The sequence below is a fragment of the Anomaloglossus baeobatrachus genome, chromosome 5, assembly GCF_048569485.1.
Source record: "Anomaloglossus baeobatrachus isolate aAnoBae1 chromosome 5, aAnoBae1.hap1, whole genome shotgun sequence".
Taxonomy (NCBI): domain Eukaryota; kingdom Metazoa; phylum Chordata; class Amphibia; order Anura; family Aromobatidae; genus Anomaloglossus; species Anomaloglossus baeobatrachus.
The window spans coordinates 273415119-273441342 of record NC_134357.1 but is presented as its reverse complement, the minus strand read 5'-3'; the positions used below and the strand labels follow the sequence as shown (position 1 = coordinate 273441342).

Here is a 26224-nt window from a genome sequence, read left to right as displayed (position 1 = left end):
GATTTGACCCCCACGATAATCGCAGTAGTGATTTCGCAACGTGCAAAGCCCCCCTTTGACTAGGCCACTCCAATACATTTACACATTTTACTTAAACCACTCAATGTCACATGGAGTTTTGCCCAAACGTCGCTGACTGTTATGGCGGCATTGGACTCTGCAGATTCTGGACACTCCACTCGATGATTTCTCTGGTGTCTGAAATCAACACAGGCACACTCGGGCATTGACCTGCTGTGTGCTGATTCATAGGCAGGCTAGCAAGAGTTAATATCCTGCATAACAGAAATTATTTTTTTTTAGACGGAGCTTCCAATGCGCAAAAAATAGTAATACCCACAGACAGTAATTATGGATTGTACAGAGTCCTGTTTGCAAATGGAACAATTTGTATTGAGTTATAAATAAAAACAGAACTACCAGTGTCAGAAGAAAAAAAAAAAGTGGACAATACATTACTATTTATTATTAAAAAAGGTGTTATTAAAAACTGAAAAGATTGTAAGGACAAATGTGCCAGAGAAAACCTGCAACCAGGACCTAATCTGAATGAGTCAAGGGGTAAAAACCCATACAATTTAATATAATCAAAAAAAGTGAACTAGAAATAGAGAGGCACAAATAATGTTCCTAGGTGACCACAGGATGGTCCTGTAGTATCAAGAAATGGAATCAGTCTATGCAAGGCAATCCAGATATGGATAACTACCACTACTATTCAATACAATTGACTACAAATGATTCACATTGAAGGCATCAAAACTGTGAATTAACACATGTGGACTGAAATACTTAACAAAAAAGTGTGAAACAACTGAAAATACAATATGTCTTATATTCTAGGTTCTTTAAAGTAGCCACCTTTTGCTTTGATTACTGCTTTGCACACTCAAAGTCTCTTCTGCTTGTTGCCTGTCCTTAGCAGTGGTTTCCTAGCAGCTATTTTACCATGAAGGCCTGCTGCACAAAGTCTCCTCTTAACAAGCGTGCTGGAGATGAGAAGGTGTGTCCAAACTTTTGGTCTGTACTGTATAAATATAATGTATATGTACAAATATGACAGATCCACATGGTCTTAAATTGTATGTATTCAAAAGTTAATCTCTTATAGTCTGCTTGCTCCTTTAATCACATGTTGTGGAGAGACCTATCACATTTGCTCCCCTCCTATTTATACTGTTGGAATCCTTCTACCCATGCCAGCTATAGTTTATCATGTGTTGATCTGTGAGGTGTAGTGTGCCAGACTCTCTGGAGAAAGTAGTGTTTACTAGTGCTTTTTGTGGTTCTGGAGTGTACCCCGGTTTTGTACTTCCTTCCTGCTCTTAGTGAGTGATTGAGTGGTCCGTTTTGGCTTTTCCCTTGTCTGTCTTTTTTTGTGGTGTTGAAACCACCTTGGCAGAGGGGGGGGGGAATTGGATCAGGACTGATTAGAAACCACACTCTGTTCTTTCCACCATTAGGACCATCCCTGAGAAGAGGGATAGCATAGGGCCCCCTAACTTGAGGAATAGCTTAGAAGCCTTGTTTCCCCACTATCACAAAGTCACTAACACTCGACTGTTGCTTTAGAGGTATGCTTTGGATCATTGCCTTACTGGAAGGTGAACCTCTGTCCCAGTCTCAAATCAATAACAGAAACTGGTTTTGCTCAAGAACATGCCTGTATTTTGCATCATCCATCTTCCCCTTGACTCTGACAATTTTCCCTGTCTGTTTCCAAAAAGCAACCCACAGTATGATGCTGTTACCACCATTTTTCATTGTGGGGATGGTGTTCTTGGGGTGATGAGCTATATTAGTTTGGCGCCAGACATGATGTTTACTTTGGTGACGAAAAAGTTCAATATTGGTCTCAGCATCTTCCTCTATACATTATTGGAGTCTGCCACATGTCTTTTGCAAAATCAAAACAAGCCTCCCAGATTTTGGCTGTAAGTAAAGGCTTTTTTTCTGGTCACTTTTCCATAAAGGCCAGCTCTATGGGGTGTATGGCTTATTGTGGTTGTATGGACAGATACTACAGTCTCTGCTGGAGAACTGTGAGCTCCTTCAGTCTATGCTGCCTCGCTGGTTAATGCCCTTGTTGCCCAGGCTGAGAGTTTTGATGGGTGGTCCTCGTTTGGCATGTTTGTTGTGGTACAATGTCCTTTCCATTTGATGACAATGGATTTGATGGTGCTCTGTGGGATCATCAGAGACTGGGATATTCTTTTATAGCCCACCCTGATTTCTCAACCACTTTGTCTCTGACTTGTTGGGAGATCTCCTTGGTCTTCATAGTGTTGTTTGGTTGGTGGTGCTGCATGCTTAATGGTGTTGCAGCCTCTCAGAAAAGATTTGTATGTACTGACAGACTATGTGACACTAAGCTTACACACAGGGGGACTTCCTTTCACTAAGTATGTGACTTATGAATGCAACTGCTTCCACCAGAAACTTTTGGGGACTTCATAGCAAAAGGGGTGAATACACGTGCACATGGCAATTTTTATTTATTTTATCCCATACATTTAATTTTTGCCTATATTTTCACCTCACTTCATTTCCCAAATCACACATAAATCAGATAGAAATATTTAAAACACAGTTGTAATGTAACAATCGGTAAAAAGCGAATTTTGCATTTTGTCTGAATAAGCCCCAACACCTCTTCTCGGTCTACCTGATTATCCTGTGAAACACTGTGACCCTCTTCTGGACAATGCCGTGAATACAGAGGACTGGGACACCCCTCTGATGTAGTTCTGTTACGGGATCTATCTGTAAAACACAAGCACAATGAAAGCATTAGGCGGATTTACCAATCCTGCACACTTTCTACAGTCTTAACTCATTAGTGACGACGGATGTGCCTTTTCACAGTGGCAGTAAGAGGCCTTATGAAAAACTGGCGTGGAGGAAGAAGTGAATAGTGCCACCAAGCAAGTGGAAATGTCAAGAGTGTAGGCTGTATATGACAGATGTCACATTGCATTGATCCGGGTCGATTTTGTTACCGATCAACCCTTGGATAGTGAAAAGAGGGACTTAGGGGTACTTTACACGTTGCGACATCGCATCCGAAATATCGTCGGGGTCACGTCGTTAGTGACGCACATCCGGCGACGGTAAGGACATCGCAACGTGTAAATCTTTTGTGCGACTATAAACGATCGCAAATGCGTCGAAAATCGGTGATCTGTTTAGCGTGGGTCATTTTCATAATGTCGGGTCGACCGCAGGTACGATGTTGTTTGTCGTTCCTGCAGCTCCACAGATCGCTGGGTGTAAACCCGCAGGAGCGACAAACATCTCCTCACCTGCGTCCCAACGGCAATGCGGAAGGGAGAAGGTTTGCGGGATGTTATGGCCCGCTCATCTCTGCTTCTATTGGCCGGCCGATTAGTGACGTCGCGGTGACGCCGAACGCACCTCCCCCTTGAAGGAGGGATATTTTGGCAGTCACAGCGACGTCGCCGAGCAGGTATGTACACGTGAAGCTGCTGTAGCGATAATGTTCGCTACGGGAGCAATCACCACATATCGCATGTGCGACGGGGGCGGGTACTATCGCGCTGGACATCGCTAGCCGATGCTAGCGATCTCACAACGTGTAAAGTACCCCTAAATCTTACCCCACAGTCACCCAATCAGGTCTGTTGTCTGAATGAAAATATATAGGGAGTTCCCAAGTTACTGGTCAGACAAAGCCTCTGGAGAAGCGACGGCTCCCACCCCTAAATAAAATCCAGTGAAATCTACTCTTCAATGTCCAAATGCCCCCCTCCTTCTGAGCCCCCATGTGCCTAAACTGCAGTAAGTGATATGATTGAAATTGCTGTAGTTCGGAGAGGCCACTCAACAATTCACATGGTGGGTGTCTGCAGATTACAAGCTGTACACAATGTACGGGCACTAAACTGCCATGTTTGCAATTCTCCAGGGGAAAAAAAAAGCCATGGCATACAGTTAGGTCCAGAAATATTTGGACAGTGACACAAGTTTTGTTATTTTAGCTGTTTACAAAAACATGTTCAGAAATACAATTATATATATAATATGGGCTGAAAGTGCACACTCCCAGCTGCAATATGAGAGTTTTCACATCCAAATCGGAGAAAGGGTTTAGGAATCATAGCTCTGTAATGCATAGCCTCCTCTTTTTCAAGGGACCAAAAGTAATTGGACAAGGGACTCTAAGGGCTGCAATTAACTCTGAAGGCATCTCCCTCGTTAACCTGTAATCAATTAAGTAGTTAAAAGGTCTGGGGTTGATTACAGGTGTGTGGTTTTGCATTTGGAAGTTGTTGCTGTGACCAGACAACATGCGGTCTAAGGAACTCTCAATTGAGGTGAAGCAGAACATCCTGAGGCTGAAAAAAAAGAAAAAAATCCATCAGAGAGATAGCAGACATGCTTGGAGTAGCAAAATCAACAGTTGGGTACATTCTGAGAAAAAAGGAATTGACTGGTGAGCTTGGGAACTCAAAAAGGCCTGGGCGTCCACGGATGACAACAGTGGTGGATGATCGCCGCATACTTTCTTTGGTGAAGAAGAACCCGTTCACAACATCAACTGAAGTCCAGAACACTCTCAGTGAAGTAGGTGTATCTGTCTCTAAGTCAACAGTAAAGAGAAGACTGCATGAAAGTAAATACAAAGGGTTCACATCTAGATGCAAACCATTCATCAATTCCAAAAATAGACATGCCAGAGTTAAATTTGCTGAAAAACACCTCATGAAGCCAGCTCAGTTCTGGAAAAGTATTCTATGGACAGATGAGACAAAGATCAACCTGTACCAGAATGATGGGAAGAAAAAAGTTTGGAGAAGAAAGGGAACGGCACATGATCCAAGGCACACCACATCCTCTGTAAAACATGGTGGAGGCAACGTGATGGCATGGGCATGCATGGCTTTCAATGGCACTGGGTCACTTGTGTTTATTGATGACATAACAGCAGACAAGAGTAGCCGGATGAATTCTGAAGTGTACCGGGATATACTTTCAGCCCAGATTCAGCCAAATGCCGCAAAGTTGATCGGACGGCGCTTCATAGTACAGATGGACAATGACCCCAAGCATACAGCCAAAGCTACCCAGGAGTTCATGAGTGCAAAAAAGTGGAACATTCTTCAATGGCCAAGTCAATCACCAGATCTTAACCCAATTGAGCATGCATTTCACTTGCTCAAATCCAGACTTAAGACGGAAAGACCCACAAACAAGCAAGACCTGAAGGCTGCGGCTGTAAAGGCCTGGCAAAGCATTAAGAAGGAGGAAACCCAGTGTTTGGTGATGTCCATGGGTTCCAGACTTAAGGCAGTGATTGCCTCCAAAGGATTCACAACAAAATATTGAAAATAAAAATATTTTGTTTGGGTTTGGTTTATTTGTCCAATTACTTTTGACCTCCTAAAATGTGGAGTGTTTGTAAAGAAATGTGTACAATTCCTACAATTTCTATCAGATATTTTTGTTCAAACCTTCAAATTAAACGTTACAATCTGCACTTGAATTCTGTTGTAGAGGTTTCATTTCAAATCCAATGTGGTGGCATGCAGAGCCCAACTCGCGAAAATTGTGTCACTGTCCAAATATTTCTGGACCTAACTGTATATGCTTCAAGATAGTTCCTGCAGATGTAGATGAAGTCATTGAGAGCTGTACCTTCTACAATAGGGTCACAATGTGAGTATCAATGGTATTAATTACAGTGAAGGTCTTTGCTTACCCACTGATGGGAGGGATTGGTGGTTTTTCATCGGGATATCTTTATATTGATTATCAATCACCTCTCCAGTCAGCAGCTCAATCATCTTGTTGGTGAGGTCCAGGATCTTCTGATCATTGAATCTCTCAGATATTAGGGGGTGAGGTGGATGCTCCATGATGGGGTTCTGCGTCCTGCTCCATCCTCCTGATCTCACACACTCTCCAGACATTTTCTTCACTAATGTGTAATCCTGTAAATATGGGGAGACAGTGCTAAATATCACTGTATACATGCACTCACCTCTCACGTGTGTTTTCAGGAGGGAGAAAATATATATGATTCCCAGAATCCCTCACCTCTCCGGTCAGCAGGTAGACAATCTCCAGGGTGAGCTTTAATATGATCCCAGCCTTGTCCTTCCTCTCATCTTCCATCCTCAGATCCAGCAATTATTCGTCTTTGCCTCACAGCCTATAGGAAATAGAAAATTGATTGACTTAATGGCAGTGTAAACTGAAAAGTTGGACCACAATTTTGCTATGTAATCTGAGAGCAGCATAATGTAGGGGGAAGAGACACAGATAGATTACAGCAATGTGGCACTTACTGTAGTTTCAATACAATCAGTGTTTTATGAGCAGGAGATTATCACTAGGACTAGTTTTATTATGCCATGTAGTCCTCTTCCTCTGTGTATTCTCGCCTCCACCATTGATTAGCTGCTTTCTGCCTATGAACAGTGTACACAGAGGGATGTGGGTGGGATTATACAGAGCTCAGCATTCAGAAAACTGCTTGATCTGACACAGATATTATAGCGGTTGTCCAACGCTCGCGGTTGGTGTAGTGGCAGCGAGCGAGATTAGTACACCTACTGGACCACAGGGGAGACCCAGGCTTACCCTTTAGTGGGATGGGTTAACTAAGCGCCCGCCGCGAAGCAGACGCCAGGAACTCATCCCAGGGAAGTTACTGGGACTGTGGTAGCTGTTCCGCAGGGTAGGTGACGGACTCAGGAATAGCTGGGTACAGATGGGGTGACTGAGGCAGGCTGGACAGGCGGGTATGGACAGGAATGGTGGGCACGGCAGTGATAGACAGGTACTGGAGATGAACACAGTGATAATGGGACCTGTCAACTAGTTCGGTAGCAGACTGGAGAATGACTGACTAACTAGAAGCGTTGTGCAGGCTCCTCCCCCAATGGGAGGGTGCCTTAAATATACAATAAAATGGCATTTCCTGGAAATGGCACACCGTCCTTTTAAGAGGAGGGCCGGAGTGTGCGCGAGCATGTTAAGAACAATCCTGGGAACCCTGTGCGGCATGTACAGGGCTTGGGAGAAGAAGGAGGCAGCAGCACACGTGGATAGCTGGGGTACTGCGGGGAAGGACATGACCCACCCAGGGCGGTGAGCCAATGGTGCCTCTGCAGAGACTTCGGCGCTACAGGTTTTATGAAAATGACAGCAAGGAGCTCAGTAAGTGATACCTCGCTGGAATCAGGGTCTCTTTCTCTACATTATGCTGCTCTCAGATCGGAGGGAGCAAACACCTGGTGACAGATTCCCTTTAAATGGCACAAAAACATGAAAGATGACCAACTCTCTAATATATTTACCTCTATTTACTGCCTTCCCCAACCACCCAATGCATTCAGTGCACGCCATATTGTGCACTCAAATTGTAAGCTGCAAGCAGGGCTCTCACTCCTCTTCGTATCTGTTGTATTGTGTTAGGGTACCGTCACACTTTAGCGATGCAGCAGCGATCCGACCAGCGATCTGACCTGGTCAGGATCGCTGCTGCATCGCTACATGGTCACTGGTGAGCTGTCAAACAGGCAGATCTCACCAGCGACCAGTGACCAGCCCCCAGCGACGTGCAAGCGACGCTGCGCTTGCACGGAGCCGGCGTCTGGAAGCTGCGGACACTGGTAACTAAGGTAAACATCAGGTATGGTTACCCGATGTTTACCTTAGTTACCAGCGCACACCGCTTAGCTTAGCGTGTGCAGGGAGCAGGAGCCGGCACTGGCAGCGTGAGAGCTGCGGAGGCTGGTAACGAAGGTAAATATCGGGTAACCACCTTGCTTACCCGATGTTTACCTTGGTTACAGCTTACCGCAGGCTGTCAGACGCCGGCTCCTGCTCCCTGCACATTCAGGATTGTTGCTCTCTCGCTGTCACACACAGCGATGTGTGCTTATCAGCGGGAGAGCAACAATAAAAAAACGAACCAGCACTGTGTGTAACGAGCAGCGATCTCACAGCAGGGGCCAGATCGCTGCTCAGTGTCACACACATCAAGATCGCTAATGAGGTCACAAAAACCGTGACTCAGCAGCGACCTCAGTAGCGATCTCGCTGTGTGTGAAGCACCCCTTACTCTAATGTCTCATATCGTCTGTATATCTCCCCTCTGAATTGTAAAGTGCTGCAGAAGCTGGTGCTCTATACAAGTAAAGATTATTAACCACAACTCTATAATAACCACACACAGGTAGGACACCACGGTCCACTCCTCCAGTATAATAGTAACAGACAGGACACCACAGTCTGCTCCTCCTGTATAATAATAACAGACAGGACACCACAGTCTGCTCCTCCTGTATAATAACAACAGACAGGACACCACAGTCTGCTCCTCCTGTATAATAACAACAGACAGGACACCACAGTCTGCTCCTCCTGTATAATAACAACAGACAGGACACCACAGTCTGCTCCTCCTGTATACAATACAGACAGGACACCACAGTCTGCTCCTCCTGTATACAATACAGACAGGACACCACAGTCTGCTCCTCCTGTATACAATACAGACAGGACACCACAGTCTGCTCCTCCTGTATAATAACAACAGACAGGACACCACAGTCTGCTCCTCCTGTATAATAACAACAGACAGGACACCACAGTCTGCTCCTCCTGTATACAATACAGACAGGACACCACAGTCTGCTCCTCCTGTATACAATACAGACAGGACACCACAGTCTGCTCCTCCTGTATAACAATAACAGACAGGACACCACAGTCTGCTCCTCCTGTATACAATACAGACAGGACACCACAGTCTGCTCCTCCTGTATACAATACAGACAGGACACCACAGTCTGCTCCTCCTGTGTACAATACAGACAGGACACCACAGTCTGCTCCTCCTGTATACAATACAGACAGGACACCACAGTCTGCTCCTCCTGTATACAATACAGACAGGACACCACAGTCTGCTCCTCCTGTATACAATACAGACAGGACACCACAGTCTGCTCCTCCTGTATACAATACAGACAGGACACCACAGTCTGCTCCTCCTGTATACAATACAGACAGGACACCACAGTCTGCTCCTCCTGTATAATAATAATAGACAGGACACCACAGTCTGCTCCTCCTGTATAACAATAACAGACAGGACACCACAGTCTGCTCCTCCTGTATACAATACAGACAGGACACCACAGTCTGCTCCTCCTGTATAATAACAACAGACAGGACACCACAGTCTGCTCCTCCTGTATAATAATAACAGACAGGACACCACAGTCTGCTCCTCCTGTATAATAATAACAGACAGGACACCACAGTCTGCTCCTCCTGTATAATAATAACAGACAGGACACCACAGTCTGCTCCTCCTGTATAATAATAACAGACAGGACACCACAGTCTGCTCCTCCTGTATAATAATAACAGACAGGACACCACAGTCTGCTCCTCCTGTATAATAATAACAGACAGGACACCACAGTCTGCTCCTCCTGTATAACAGGACACCACAGTCTGCTCCTCCTGTATAACAGGACACCACAGTCTGCTCCTCCTGTATAACAGGACACCACAGTCTGCTCCTCCTGTATAATAATAACAGACAGGACACCACAGTCTGCTCCTCCTATATAATAATAACAGACAGGACACCACATTCGGCTCCTCCTGTATAATAGGACACCACAGTCTGCTCCTCCTGTATAACAGACAGGACACCATATTCTGCTCCTCCTGTATAATACATTCCATTAGCAGCTGCTCATTTTTCTTTCACCCATTTATCCTTGCTCTACTCACCTGGAAGAGGCCATGTATCTGACTCCAGGCTGGTATTTGGGTAGATGCTACAATGTATGGGCTCCTTCCAGGTATGGCATAATTTCTGTCACATGATAGGATGAACACTTGTGCAGTAAGGACCTTTGATGACGCCATGACCACGTGATCAGTGTAGGCGGAGCCCGTACTCTGTAGTCCGTCCTCCTGGCTGACTGTGCTGAATCAGCTGGGAGGGGAGGCTCGCTGTGGGTTCAGCCTCCTTACCTCAGTCATGTCTCCAAGCACTGAACTCCTTGTACTTCTGCTTCTTGAATAGTGGTGCTGTGGGTTCAGCCTCCTTACCTCAGTCATGTCTCCAAGCACTGAACTCCTTGTACTTCTGCTTCTTGAATAGTGGTGCTGTGGGTTCAGCCTCCTTACCTCAGTCATGTGTCTGAGCACTGGACACCTTGTACTTTTGCATCTTCTTCCATGGTGGTTGGGTTCAGCCTCCTCACCTCTGCCGGGTCCTTGAGTACTTAAGACCTTGTACTTCTGTGTCTTGTTCCGTGGTGGTGTCAGGGCACAGATTGGGAAAGGTCCGGTGTGGGGCCAAATATACAACTAAGCAGGTAACACCATAACAAACAAGGGGTACATTGTAGCAACGGTGGGCACTAGCGCTAGTAAGAGGGAAGATGGCCACCTCCTACACTTGCCCACTGCTGTACCCTGCACTCCTAGCCAGTCTCTAGACAGGTTCCTCACCCGTCGCCCAGCAGCACCCTGAAACCCTGAAGAGACCCTACATTAGTCCTGGCTAGGGTGTGGGTAGGTAAGGATCACTAGCCCTACCGCTGCACTGAAATAACACACCAGGGAAAGAAGACAGACAGGAAAAGGGAGGGGAGACACAACAAATATCTGCTGCAGTCATCACCACAACTTCAAAAGCAGGATCCTCCACCTCCTTACACCTCCAGGCTAAGCATCCAAATGAATCAGATCAGAGAATAAGGCCTCTGGCCACTGGCATAAAAATCGGTGCGAGTGGAGTGCGATTAAATAAAAAAAAAATAATCGCATTCCACGCGGATCAATATTAGCCTGTGTGTCAGCGCATATGAGTGATTATTTTCTCAGCCTTAATCAGACCGAGAAAACAATCACAGCATGCTGCGATTGTAATGCGAGACTCTTTTCTATCGCACCCATTCAAGTGTATGAGGCGAGAGAAAAAAAACATCGCACTGCACTCGCATTACACCGGTGTACCGTGAGTGCAGGGTGAGAATGGAAATAGCCGGCTACAGAGGAGAGAGGGAGAGAAATCCCTCCCTCCCCCCTTCTCAGAGCCACACCGCCCCCCGCAGCTGAGGTCCGCTCACACAGTCGGACCTCAGTCACAGGGACACTCGCATGACACTCGGCTCTGCTGTACTGCTAGCGTGATCACAGTAATCCTCGTGTGACCCCAGCCTTACTGGCACCCTCTCATGGTAGCAGAGGGTATATAAAGGGACTGGGAATGGTCCCAAACCGGAAACACCTGAGCTACTAACGAGACTGCTTTCTGGCAAGAAATACTGACATTAACCCTCTCTTTCCCAAAGGAAAGAGAATACATTTAAATAGCAGTCTCACAAGCTAAAGTGAGACTCAGAACCTGTCACTAAACTTTTATAAGGCCCGTTTCACACGTCAGTGAAAAACACAGACGTTTTTCACTGACGTGTAAAACACGCACATGTCCCTCCGTGTTCCGTGATTCACGGCACACGTGGGTTGTCTAAGTGCAATCCAGGCTCCGTTCTCCGTGGTCCGTGATTGCACTTAGAGATTAACTCACCTGTGCGCGCTCCCGCTGTCCATGGTGCTGAACGTTCCCGCGGTGCAGCATCCGGCCGGTGGTGACCCCCGCTGCAGCTGCTTCCGGGTCGGCTGTGTCATGCATTCATGAATATGCGCGACAGTAATGAGCCGGCTCAGAAGCAGCAGGCTGCACAGAGCGCCACTGAAGCCGGGTGAGTAAAAATGATTTTTATTTTATATGCACGTTTTTTTCTGGCACGTGTTTCACGGATCACACCACTGCGTGGTCCATGGGACATCAGTGATGCCAGAAAAAAATGGACATGTCTCCGTGCAGCAATCACGCACACGCGGGTACACCGCACGGAGACACGTTAAGTGAAAAATCACTGACGTGTGAGCAGACCCATTCATTATAATGGGTCTGCGTATGTCAGTGATTCTGGTACGTAGAAAAAAAAGCACAAACGTATCAGAATCACTGACGTGTGAAACAGGCCTAACAGAGAGACGACCGTGACAGGTGGTTGAGTTTCAACCTCCCCAAGGCTGGTTTCACATCAGCGTTTTTCTGCCAGTCGGCAGAAAAACACAAAACGCATGTTGCCAGATCCGTTATCAGCTCAATGCAATGTCAATGGACTTGCGGCAAAATGCGTTTGTGTGCGCCTATGTCAGGATCCAGGGATTTGCAGTTTTTTACCATGTTGCAAAAACGCAACATGTAGCTTTTTTTGCCTCCGTCCAAAAACTGCAGCTCACCGGATCCTCTATATTGCAGTAGTAGCTGCAATGTATTTCAATGGGTGCTGGTTCCGTTTTTAACACTTGCGGTTGTATGCGGCTGGATGCTTCCTTTTTGCCGTAATAAACATGGTCTGAAGCACATAGTTATCTTTTAAAATCTTCAAAATCTTTATTTTCAATTAAATTCTATAATATATAATATCTATTTATATATTTATTAAGAAATATATATATTTCTAAATAGATATATAAATGTAAATATATATATATATATATATATATATATATATATATATATATATATATATATATGTATTATAATATCTCTATATATCTATATTTATATTTCACAATATACAGTTTGGTCCAGAAATATTTGGACAGTGACACAATTTTCGCGAGTTGGGCTATGAATGCCACCACTGAGAGTGTTCTGGACTTCAGTTGATGTTGTGAACGGGTTCTTCTTCACCAAAGAAAGTATGCGGCGATCATCCACCACTGTTGTTATCCGTGGACGCCCAGGCCTTTTTGAGTTCCCAAGCTCACCAGTCAATTCCTTTTTTCTCAGAATGTACCCGACTGTTGATTTTGCTACTCCAAGCATGTCTGCTATCTCTCTGATGGATTTTTTCTTTTTTTTCAGCCTCAGGATGTTCTGCTTCACCTCAATTGAGAGTTCCTTAGACCACATGTTGTCTGGTCACAGCAACAGCTTCCAAATGCAAAACCACACACCTGTAATCAACCCCAGACCTTTTAACTACTTCATTGATTACAGGTTAACAAAGGAGACGCCTTCAGAGTTAATTGCAGCCCTTAGAGTCCCTTGTCCAATTACTTTTGGTCCCTTGAAAAAGAGGAGGCTATGCATTACAGAGCTATGATTCCTAAACCCTTTCTCCGATTTGGATGTGAAAACTCTCATATTGCAGCTGGGAGTGTGCACTTTCAGCCCATATTATATATATAATTGTATTTCTGAACATGTTTTTGTAAACAGCTAAAATAACAAAACTTGTGTCACTGTCCAAATATTTCTGGACCTAACTGTATCTATCCAGCGGCGGACTGGAGTACCTGGGGCCCACCAGGAAAAATCAATCTTGGGGCCCACCAGCACCATGCAGTTACCCGTACTGTATATAGCAGGGGTGGGATTCAAATTTTTAACAGGTTCTCTGTAAACCCCGCCCATTTGAAAACAACACCCATTCTGTAACCACACCCATTTTGTTAGCAACACCCATTTTCACGCAATTTCCTCAACGAAAAAATACAAGTAATTTAAAGTAAAATCTCCTTCCCCTTCCTCTCCTGTCCAGCACCAGTTGTTCCAGTCACTGTCAGTCTTATTGTATTAAATGATTTTTCTACAGTTTTTAAAAATTATTACTAAAGGAGCCCTGCTAAAATTGGAATGGACGAGCTTCCCGATACAGATCCCATCCCATTATGGCCTCTTTCCCCATACAGATCCCATCCCATTATGGCCTCTTTTCCCCTGCAGATCTCATCCCATTATGACCTCTTTCCCTTGCAGATCCCATTATGACCTCTTTCCCTTGCAGATCCCATCCCATTATGGCCTCTTTCGCCTGCAGATCCCATCCCATTATGGCCTCTTTCCCCTGCAGATCCCATCCCATTATGGCCTCTTTCCCCTGCAGATCCCATCCCATTATGGCCTCTTTCCCCTGCAGATGCCATCCCATTATGGCCTCTTTCCCCAGCAGATCACATCCCATGTGCTCCTTTTCCCATATAGCTCCCATCTTATGTGGTCCCTCTCCCCATATAGCTGCCATCTTAATGCGGCTCCTCTCCCCATATAGCCACATATAGCTGCCATCTTAATGCGGCTCCTCTCCCCATATAGCCACATATAGCTGCCATCTTATGTAGCCCCTCTCCCCATATAGCCACATATAGCTGCCATCTTTATGTGGCCCCTCTCCCCATATAGCCACATATAGCTGCCATCTTAATGTGGCCCCTCTCCCCATATAGCCACATATAGCTCCCATCTTATGTGGCCTCTCCCCATATAGCCACATATAGCTGCCATCTTAATGTGGCCCCTCTCCACATATAGCCACATATAGCTGTCATCTTAATGTGGCCCCTCTCCCCATATAGCTACATATAGCTCCCATCTTATGTGGCCTCTCCCCATAGTCACATATAGCTGCCATCTTAATGTGGCCCCTCTCCCCATATAGCCACATATAGCTGCCATCTTAATGTGGCCCCTCTCCCCATATAGCCACATATAGCTGCCATCTTAATGTGGCCCCTCTCCCCATATAGCCACATATAGCTCCCATCTTATGTGGTCTCTCCCCATATAGCCACATATAGCTGCCATCTTAATGTGGCCCCTCTCCCCATATAGCCACATATAGCTGTCATCTTAATGTGGCCCCTCTCCCCATATAGCCACATATAGCTCCCATCTTATGTGGCCTCTCCCCATAGTCACATATAGCTGCCATCTTAATGTGGCCCCTCTCCCCATATAGCCACATATAGCTGCCATCTTATGTGGCCCCTCTCCCTGCATCTTCGGCTCACTGAGCGTTTACCTGCTCCAAGCACCGGTGGCCTCTCCTCTGTCTTCCGTCCTCCGATGCGCTCTGCACACTAAGGGTATGTGCGCACTAGGTGTTTTTTTCACACTGCGTTTTTTGTGCGTTTTTGGCTGTGTTTTTGCTCACTGCTTTTTTATGCGTTTTTTTATCCATGAACAATGCCGTTAAAGATTGTTGAAAAAAAAGGTCTGATGTCATTTCCTTCTTCAATATGTTCTTCATTCTCCACTAGTCTATGCAGGAGAGCAGACAGCAGCTGCAGAACCACAAGGCTCAGCATGCTCCATCCAGAACTGTATGCAGGAGTTTTTTGCCCTCCAAAAAAATGACGTGGGCTTCGCCATATTTTTGTATGCTAGCCAGGTACAGCAGGCAGCTATGGGCTGCCCCCAACCCCCACCTGCCTTTTTGTACCCGGCTGGGAACCAAAAATATAGAGAAGCCCTTTTTTTTTTTATTTCATGAATTTCATTAAATAATTAAAAAAAAAATGACGTGGGCTTCGCCCAATTTTTGAGTCCAGCCAGGTACAACTAGGCGGCTGGGGATTGGAATCCGCAGTGCAGGGTGCCCAAGCTTTCTGGGCACCCCCTCTGCTTATTGCAGTCCGCAGCCACCCCAGAAAATGGCGCTTTCATAGAATCGCCATCTTCTGGCGCTGTATCCAACTCTTCCAGCTGCCCTGATGTCTGGTGGCTCGCTGGGTAATAATGGGGTTAGGGCTAGCTGTATATTATCAAGTGGCCTAAGCCCAAAATTCATGATGTCACGCCAATATTAGACATTGCCACCATGAATTTCTAGTAAAGATTAAAAAAAAACACAACACACAGAAAAATATTTTTATTAGAAATAAAACACAACACAATTAGTGACTCCATCTTTATTGAAATAAAGAACCCCCCTCCGCAGTAATCCTGGGCCAAGGGTCCCGCGCCGTCCAATCCAGATCCAATATGTGTCAGGATCAAGGATGTGAATTCCATGACACAGCAGCTGATTGTATAAAAGCCGATTATACAATCAGCTGATGCATCAGTGCAAAAAAAAAAAAATACACACTTCAGTGCAGACTCCTGTCAGACCGATCAATGTAGGCAGTAATCAGCTGATGAAGTCTACTGACGGCATCAGTTGATAGTTAGCCGGCCGGGTAGTAAAAAGCCGGCGTCACCGCTGTCACTGTCACTGTCAGTTGATTTTGATTCCGTCAGGTGACCGCATCAGGTGATCAGCGCCAGGTCCTGCAGCTATCGGAAGTCTGCACAGACCTGGAGCAGGGGTGGCGGTACTGGGAGAGGAGCTGGGAGCGGACATGGCATCGGGAGGCTGCAGACAGATGAGTATGACATTTTTTTCTTTACTGTTCACTTTTGACTTCGCAGCTGCTTCCATCTCCTGCCCGTACATGGCGCCGTTTGGGAGCGGACATGGCGCCAGACGGGAGATGGAAGCGGCGGTGCCGGTACCGGGAGGATTCACACTTCTGTGTTTACTGACAGAAGGAATCCTCTTCCTGTACACGTCACTGTACTACCCACCCCTTGCGTTTAGAACCGCGTTTTTAGTCATAGAGACGCAGCTATATTTGCAATTTGCGTTTTTCATTGCGTTTTTGAACATCTCATTGAACTCAATGGGTGGAAAGCGCAGTGAAAAACGCAGAAATAATTGACATGCTGCATTTTTGTGGTCACCACAAAAACGCAGCTACAAAAAAGTGCTGTGTGCGGACAGCACTTCTGAAAACCCATAGACATTGCTGGGGATGCAATGTCACATAGTTTTCTGCAAAAAAACGCGGTGAAAAATGCCGCTAAAAACGCAGCAAAAATGTCTAGTGCGCACAGGGCCTGACGCTGACAGACGGCAGGAGGAGGAGCTACCTCCCCACACTGCCGTGACCTCTGCAGCGTCAGCACGTCGCTGCACGTCGGGTCAGGGTCTACTGAACCCGAAAGTGCGGCGCATACGGAGCTACAGGGATTCATTTGTGTCAGTGTCTTAAAGAGACACTAACACAAATGAATACAGGGAACCGGATCGCTGGACCTGTTTCTTGCCAGTTCTGGGAACCAGCTGCTATTTTAACAACCAGTTCTCCAGAACCGGACAGAACCGGCTGAATCCCACCCTGACTGTGCAGACATTTCGATGGAATAAGGGTTAATGTTACTGATCTGATTGCTCACAGTCTCCACATGCCCAACCGCCCCTCCCCCCCTGGCCCCCCGTACACCCCCCCTGGGGCCCCTGCTCACTCCCCGGGCCCCCGCACCACCCCCCCGGGCCCCCGCCTTCTATACTCACGTGCTGCTGCTCCTGCAGCCTGGCCTGGGGCGACGCCGGGTCCGTCCTCCGCAGCGCGATGCTGCCAGCACCTGCACAGGAAGGAAGCAGTCATCACTCTGAGACTGCTTCCTCCTGCAGTGTTGCTGGCTGCGCAGATGAGTCAGAGCCGCGCGGCACTGACAGTGACAGCAGGGAGATCGCTCTCCCTGCTTGCCGCTGCAGAGGGAATGGGATTGTCACTAATCATACCGGCAATGTGCCGATATGATTAGTGAAATTACCGGCCTGGAGAGGGCCTCTCACACATATCCATAGAGGCCTAGGGGGCGTGGCGATCAATAGCAGGGGCTCACCGGGGGTTCTCCCGACCTCCTGGTGGGCCAGTCCGCCCCTATATCTATCAATATTCATCTATCTTTATCTATCTATCTATAGCAAGCTAACAATGTCGGTCAATCTCTATCTCTGTCAGTCAGTCTCTCCCTCTCAGTCTCTATTCTCTCTCTGTCGGTCGGTCTCTCTCTCTCTCTCTGTCTCTATCTCTCTCTCTGTCCATGTCGGTCTATCCCTCCCACCCCCTCTCTCATACTCACCGATCCCCGGTCACCAGCGCGGCGCTGCACGGAGTTCACACTGTGGCAGCTTCTCCTCTTTTGAAAAAGCCGGCCGCTCATTATTCAATCTCGTATTCCCTGCTTTCCCCGCCCACCGGCGCCTATCATTGGTTGCAGTCAGACACGCCCCCACGATGAGTGACAGCTGTCTCACTGCAACCAATCACAGCTGCCGGTGGGCGGGCCTATATCATGAAGTAAAATAAATAAATAATTAATTTAAAAAAAACGGCGTGCGGTCCCACCCAATTTTGATACCAGCCAGGGTAAAGCCACACGGCTGAAGGCTGGTATTGTCAGGATGGGGAGCTCCATGTTATGGGGAGCCCACCCCATCCTAAAATATAAGCCAGCAGCCGCCTGGAATAGCCGCATCCATGAGATGCGACAGTCCTGGGACTGTACCCGGCTCATCCCGAATTGCCCTGGTGCGGTGGCAATCGAGGTAATATGGAGTTAATGGCAGCAGCCCATAGCTGCCACTAAAGGGGGCTTTACACGCTGCGACATCGCTAATGCGGAGTCGTTGGGGTCACAGAATTTGTGACGCACATCCGGCCGCATTAGCGATGTTGCTGCGTGTGACACCGATGAGCGATTTTGCATCGCTGCAAAATCGCTCATCGGTGACATGGGGGTCCATTCTCGATTATCGTTACTGTAGCAGTAACGATGTAGTTCGTCTCTCCTGCGGCAGCACACATCGGTATGTGTGACGCCGCAGGAACGAGGAAGCTCTCCTTACCTGCCTCCCGGCCGCTATGCGGAAGGAAGGAGGTGGGCGAGATGTTACGTCCCGCTCATCTCCGCCCCTCCGCTGCTATTGGGCGGCCGCTCCGTGACGTTGCTGTGACGCCACACGGACCGCCCCCTTAGAAAGGAGGCGGTTCGCCGGTCACAGCGACGTCGCCGGGCAGGTAAGTATGTGTGACAGGTCTGGGCGATGTTGTGTGGCACGGGCAGCAATTTGCCCGTGTCGCGCAACAGATGGGGGCGGGTACCCACACTAGCGATATTGGGACCGATATCGCAGTGTGTAAAGTAGCCTTTAGTCCTAGGTTAATCATGGCAGATGTCTCCCCGAGATACCTTCCATTATTAACCTGTAAGTTACAGTAAATAAACACACACATCCAAAAAATCCTTTATTTGTAATAAAAGACAAAAAACAGCAACCTCTTTCACCATTTTAATAAAGTCCCCAAATACCCCTCCATGTCTGAAGTAATCCACAGCGGTCCCATGACGCTTTCAGCTCTGCTACATCGGAAGCTGACAGAGAGCGACACAGACCACGACCGCTCTCTGTGAGCTCCCCGCAGCGACTGAAGTGAGTTGCGCTATCAGCGATGACATCACTCAGGTTACCCGCGGCCACAGATCTCAGCGGGAGGACTTCAGCTGTGGCCGTGGGTAACCTCAGTGACGGCACCGCTGATCGCACGGCTTACTGCAGTCACTCAGGGGATTTGCAGTCACCAATGAGAGCTTCACCGGTGACCGAAAATCAGGCCATGCCACACAGACAGAGCCGCAGGATGACAATGAAGTTGGGTGAAGTTCATCCGACTTCATTCTGATCGTGCGGTTCTGTCTGTGTCTGCTGTCAGCGGCCATTCAGCTCTGCTACATCGCTCTGTCTGTGTCTGCTGTCAGCGGCCATGTAGCAAAGCTGAATGGCAGATGACATACAAAAAACGGATCCGTCAAAACTAAGCAAAAAAACAGCACCCAAACGCATGCAAACGCAAGTGAACAGTCGGTTTTTATGCTGGATCCGGTAGACGGATAGAGTTAAAAATTGTTCAGGTCACTTGCGGTGGCATGCGTTGTACTCCACAAAAAACGGATCCAGTAACATGCAGTTTGCTTTTTTTTGCCTTAACGCAAAAAACGCTGATGTGAAAACAGCCTAAGCCCAGTTTCACACATCCGGCTTTTTGCTGGTTTGTCGGATGCGGCGCACGCCAGTACAGTACGCCAGTGGGAGCCGTACGCTGGGCTGAGTATCAAGCATACCTGAGCACAGCACTGCTCACTTGAGTGGTCTGCATACATAAAGCACCAGAACGCCGAACCCGAACTCTGTTTGTTTGGAAAAGTCTGTGTTCGGTACGAACTCTGAACACTGAACGTTGGAGTCGCTCATCTCTATCAGTGAGGTGTACCATCATCCATCTTTCCTGTCTGCAGTGGTCAGTCACGGCACACAAGATCATATTATGCAGGAGACCAATGTAGTCAGTAAAAATGAATGAGTGTAACACTGCGTGTGTGCACTTGGCTCCTGCAGTGTCAGTGTGGATGCGTAAGGATTCATTTTAGGCAGTGCTGGGTCTGAGTAACCAAGTGCTATCAATGAAGCTGAGGTGGAATGTCAAGTTTGAGTATGTTCTATCATTTAAGTTTTGGAGATGCGCCATACTCCAAATATAAACCAACTGGGACCTGTGCCATATATATGACATGGTTACTTGGGGTCACACACTCACCAGTCTTATTTACTACTGTGTTAATCCTATGTATGTAGCGTGACCCTGATAAATATGCATATTTCAAGAATCCTTCACATCTCTCAGGTTTTTGTTTCATTAATAGATCAAATGAGATATTCCACACAATGCCACCCATGACATCAAATTGGTCTGCATGTCTGTTGTCCAAAAAGGAAGCCTCTTTTAAAGATGATGCACCATAAAGTCTGCAAACAGTTTGTTAAATACAAGATAACTAAGGACATGGATTACTGGAACCATGTGCTGTGGTCTGATGGGACCAAAATAAACTTAATTGGTTCAGATGATGTGAAGCAAGTGTGGTGGCAACCAGCTGAGGAGGACAATGAGAAGTGTGTCTTGCCTGCAGTGAAGCATGGTGGTGGGGGTGTCTTTGTTTGGGGCTACATGAGTGCTGCTGGCTGTTGGGAGCTGCTGTTAATTGAAGGAACCATGATTGTCAACATGTACTGTGACATACTGAAGCAGAACATGATCCACTCCCTTCGGAAACTGGGTGCAGGGCAGTATTCCAACATAACGATCTCAAACACACCTCCAAGACCACCACTACCTAGTTAAAGAATCTGAGGGTAAAGGTGCTGGACTGGCCAAGTATATCTTATCATATCGGACTTAAACCCTATTCAGCATCTGTGTGGCATCCTGGAAGGTGGTGGAGAGCAAGGTCTCGAACCTCCACCAGCTCTGTGATGTCAACATCAAGGAGTGGAAGAGGATCCAGTGGCTCCTGTGAATCTCTAGTAACCTCCATGCAGAAGAGTGTTAAGGCAGTGCTTAAAAATAATAGTGGCCACACAAAATATTGACAATTTTGTCATTTTCACTTAGGGGCATACTCACTTTTGTTGCCAGAGGTATGACATTAATGGCTGTGTTGAATTATTTAACGAGCGCCCCAAATTTTCACTATTTTGCAAGCTGTGTCAAGTATGCGTCATACTTTCAGCGTTGTCCCATGAAAAGATAGAATAAAATATTTACAAAAATGTTAGGGTGTACTCACTTTTGTGATATACTGTACATGAAGCTGCTTGTGGAGACATGAGGCTGGTTGTGGGACCAATATGGGGCAGGCTGTAGAGACATGTGGGTATGACTGTGGGAGCATGAGGGGCAGGCTGTGGTGACATACCCTGTTTCCCCGAAAATAAGACATCCCCTGAAAATAAGACCTAGTAGAGTTTTTGCTGAATTGCTAAATATAAGCCCCCCCGAAAGTAAGACCTAGCAAAGTTTTTGTTTGGAAGCATGCCCGCCGAACAGAACACCAGGGCAAGTTGTACATGGAAATAATGGTAGTATTACCCTTGTGTGTGCCGCACGGTACTTGCATGGACATCTGTGATCTCACTATTACAAAGCATACAAACCACTTCTAGTGCCATGTTTGTTGCGCCCAAACTGATAGATTTTGTGATCAGTAGATTTGTTGTCTCTGTTATTTTGCCTGGACGTCCACCTCTTGGCTTTTGAATGGCTGGATGGACTTCATTTCATATTCTTCCAGCTGTGATGGCACTCGCATGATGCAGTTTGACAATTTTCTTGGTTGAGAGACTGCTGTCAACAAGCTGGTAATGCTGTTTCTCTTTTCTTGGGAAATCTTCTTCATGGCTACTCCTTAATTTGAACCAGTGACCAGAGAGGTTAACATGGTGGGGTGACAGTGTGGAAATATAAAGAGCGAAATGGAAAGCAGTGGTTCCTAAGGGTAAATGGTGTGGCGATTATAGCAGTGTAGCGGTTCTGGCTGATAATGGAAGACAGTGGGATATACACACGTGGTCAAAATTGTTGGTACCCCTCGTTTAATGAAAGAAGAACCCACAATGGTCACAGAAATAACTTGAATCTGACAAAAGTAATAATGAATTAAAAATCTATGAAAATGAACAAATTAAAGTCAGGCATTGCTTTTCAACCATGCTTCTACAAAATTAAAAAAAAAAAATAAACCTCATGAAATAGGCCTGGACAAAAATGATGGTACCCCTGAAAATAATGTGGCAAAAGTGACATGTTAAATCAATATGTGTCCACTAATTAGCAACAACGGTGTCTACAATCTTGTAATCAGTTAGTGGGCCTGTATATAGAGCTACAGATACTCACTGTGCTGTTTGGTGACATGGTGTGTACCACACTCAATATGGACTACAGGAGGCAAAAGAAAGAGTTGTCTCAGGAGATTAGAAAGGAAATTATAGACAAGCATGTTAAAGGTAAAGGTTATAAGACCATCTCCAACCAGCCTGATATTACTGTGACTACAGTTGCATATATTATTCAGAAATTTAAGATCCATGGGTCTGTAGCCAACCTCCCTGGACGTGGCTGCAGGAGGAAAATTGATGACAAATCAAAGAGATGGATAATACAAATAGTTACAAAAGAACCCAGCAAAACTGCAAAAGAGATTAAAGGTGAACTTCAAGCTCAAGTAACATCAGTGTCAAATTGCACCATCCGTCATTGTTTGAGCTGAAGTTTACTTCATGGAAGACAACCAAGGAGGACACCATTGTTGAAAAACAAATCATAAAAAAGCCAGGCTGGAATTTTCCAAACTACATGTTGACAAGCCACAAAGCTTCTGGGAGATTGTCCTATGGACAGATGAGACAAAAATGGAATTTTTGGCAAAGGACATCAGCTTTATGTTCACAGACGGAAAAATGAAGCATATCAAGAAAAGAACACGGTCCCTACTGTTAAAAATGGAAGAGGCTCTGTTATGTTCTGGGGCTGCTTTGCTGCATCTGGCACAGGGTGTCTTGAATCTGTGCAGGGTACAATGAAATTTCAAGACCATCAAGGGACTCTAGAGAGAAATGTGCTGCCCAGTGTCAGAAAGCTTGGACTCAGTCACAGGTCATGGGTCTTACAACAGGATAATGACCCCAAACACACAGAAAAAAAAAAACAAGAATGGCTAAGAGGAAAACATTGGACTATTCTGAAGTGGCTTTCTATGAGCCCTGACCTAAACCCTATTGAGCATCTTTGGAGCTGAAGCATGCCATCTGGAAAAGGTAACCTTTAAACACGAGACAATTGGAGCAGTTAGCTCTTGAGGAGTGGGACAAAATACCTGTTGAGAGGTGCAGAAGTCTCATTGATAGTTACAGGAATTGTTTGTTTGCAGTGATTGCCTCAAAAGGTTGTGAAACAAAATATTAAGTTAAGGGACCATCATTTCTGTCCAGGCCTATTTCATAAGTTTTATTTTTAAAAAAAAATTTGTGGAAGCAGAAAAGCAATGTCTGACTTTCATTTGTTAATTTTCATAGATTTTTTTTATTTATTATTACTTTTGTCAGATTCAAGTTATTTTTGTGACCAATGTGGGTTTTTCTTTCATTAAACGAGGGGTACCAACAATTTTGACCACGTGTGTAGATCATTAAGGTGGACAGTGAGGAGGGCATATACCATAGAAGACTTATTTAGGTCATACTATGAACACGGATTGTTATGCTCAGGGCATTTTATAACCCTTATTTTTAAGGGCACCGTGTGGGGATGTACTGCAGAAGACCGGAGAAGAGGTAATCTCAAGAAAACGTTTTGGACGTAAAAAGTCATCATGCCGTCTGGACAAGATGGAGACAAAAAGAAAGAAATTACTCAATTAAATATGTCACCTGTAAAGTACCTGGATGTAAATATTTACTTATTGATACTCTGACCACTAGTGATGAGTGAGCGTGCTTACCACAGCTCGTTACTTGATCGAGCCTCGAGCATCAGAGTTTTAAAATGCTTGCGTCCGTCATTGATTTACATTATACTCTGTACTCAAGTCGCGTCAGAGCTCCTGGATGTTCGACTGAGTAATGAGCAGTGGCAAGCAAGCTCCCCATCACTCCTGACTATGTCTCATCAGTACTGTGGTCCCTGTATGGTCTGCAGTCTGATAAATTCTGACAACAACTCCCAGTATCTCCTTACCACGGTTAAGGGCATACTGGGCATTGTAGGTTCATGAGATACAAATGTATGTATATGGATCTGACTTGACATTACAATTGATTGCTGTACTAAGCTTGGTGATGTATTCATGTACTGATGGTGATTCTGTTGACATGTACTGATGATGGTACCGTACTTTTGTTGTATTTATTTACATACAGTAGTTCTTGTGATGAATTCATGTACTTATTGAGGTTCTGGTGATGCAGTAACACTTTAACCCCCGGGCGATTTTCCATTTTTTCCGGACTTTTGTGGGTTTTTTTGCTCCCCTTCTTCCGAGAACTTTTTTATTTTTCTGTCTACCTTGCCATATGAAAGCTTATATTTTGCAGGACGAGTTATACTTTTGTACTTTTAAATGAAACCATGAGTTTTACCATATAGTGTACTGGGAAACGGACAAAAAATTCCAAATGCGGAAAAATTGCAAAAAAAAAGTGTGATCACACTATTGTTTTTTAGGTATTTTATTCACTGTGTTCACTATATGGTAAAACTGATGTGTCAGTGTGATACCTCAGGTCAGTACAAGTTCATAGACACCAAACATGTATAGGTTTACTTTTACCTAAGGGGTTAAAACAAATTCAAAACCTTGTTTTTTTGTGCCATTTTCCAAAACCCGTTTCATTTTTGGGATATGGGTCTCAGTGATGGTTTAGTTTTTGCGTGTTGAGCTGACATTTTTAATGGTACCAATTTTGCGCAGATGCTATGTTCTGATCGCCTGTTATGGCATTGTGCGCAAAATTTGTGGCTAACAAAAAACAATTTTGCCATTTGGAATTTTTTTTACCTTTTTTTTTATTTTACTAGTCCCCCTAGATTATTATAAGGGTCAGCAGTCTGATTGCTTGTTCATTTCTCCTGATCATAGCTGCACAGCTCAGACCAGGAGAAATTCTGCTCTCTCTGACAGCCAGCGCCCTGCCGGCTGTAAGAGGAAGTGAGTCAAGATAGCAACGGGAGTCATCACCTGACCCTGTCCTGCCATGGCAACTATCGGCTCCCCGTGATCACGTCTAAGGGGTTAACAGGCGTGAGTGGATCGCAGATCCACCCGTGCCTGGTAGCCGCACATGTCAGCTGTTGAAATCAGCAGACATGTATGGGACTCACCGCCGGCTCACTGCAGCAGTCGGCAGTGATTACACTGACATTATCTAGAATGTACCCAGTACGTCCAATGTTGGTAAGAGGTTAATATACTGATAGTGGTTCTGGTGACATATTCATGTACTGATGGTGGTTTTGGTGACGTATTCATGTACTGATGAGGTGACTGGTGTATTTATTTAAGGATGCTGGCTGTTGTGATGTGTTCATGTACTGATGGAGATTTATGTGATGCATTAATGTACTGATGGTGATTGTGGAGCTGTTCTCATGTACTGATGGTGGTTCTAGCGACCTATTTATTCACTGATTATGATTCTGGTACTGTATTTATGTAATATTGATGGCTCCGTGTTACGCTCCGGGGATAAAGGTAGCGAGTGATGGTGTAGAAGTGAACCCTCTGGACCACAGGGGAACCCGGACCTACCCTATGGAAGGAGGGGCTTGACTAAGTGTCCACCGCTAGGCAGAACACGAAGTGCTACTCCCAGGGCAGTGACCATGACTGTGGCAGCTGAGTGGGACAGGGCGACAGCAGGACTGGGGGAACAGCAACTCAGAGCAGCACAAGGAGCACAGTCCTGAAGAGGAATGGACAGGACGGGCACCAGCAAACAGAGGACACCAAGCACAAAACACCATGCGCAGGACGTCAGGCACGGGTCATCAGATGGTACAGGTCATCAGGTGGCACCAGACATCAGCCACGGATCATCAGCTGGCACAGGTCATCAGTTGGCCCTGGTTGTCAGGCACGAATCATCAGCTGTTACAGGTCATCAGGTGGCAACGGACATCAGGCATGGATCATCAGCTG

General features: G+C 45.9%; 1 protein-coding gene across 1 annotated transcript in view; it reads right to left on the bottom strand.

Moving 5' to 3' along the window:
* The window catches only part of LOC142312743 (uncharacterized), a 206591-nt gene that overhangs the window by 11212 nt on the left and 169155 nt on the right, over positions 1-26224 (bottom strand). The window contains exons 17-19 of the mRNA XM_075351731.1: positions 6058-6150; positions 5720-5951; positions 2666-2763 (exon numbers count right to left, since the gene is read on the bottom strand). Of these exons, the coding sequence (XP_075207846.1) occupies positions 2666-2763; positions 5720-5951; positions 6058-6150 (423 nt within the window). The remainder of the gene's footprint in view (positions 1-2665; positions 2764-5719; positions 5952-6057; positions 6151-26224) is intronic.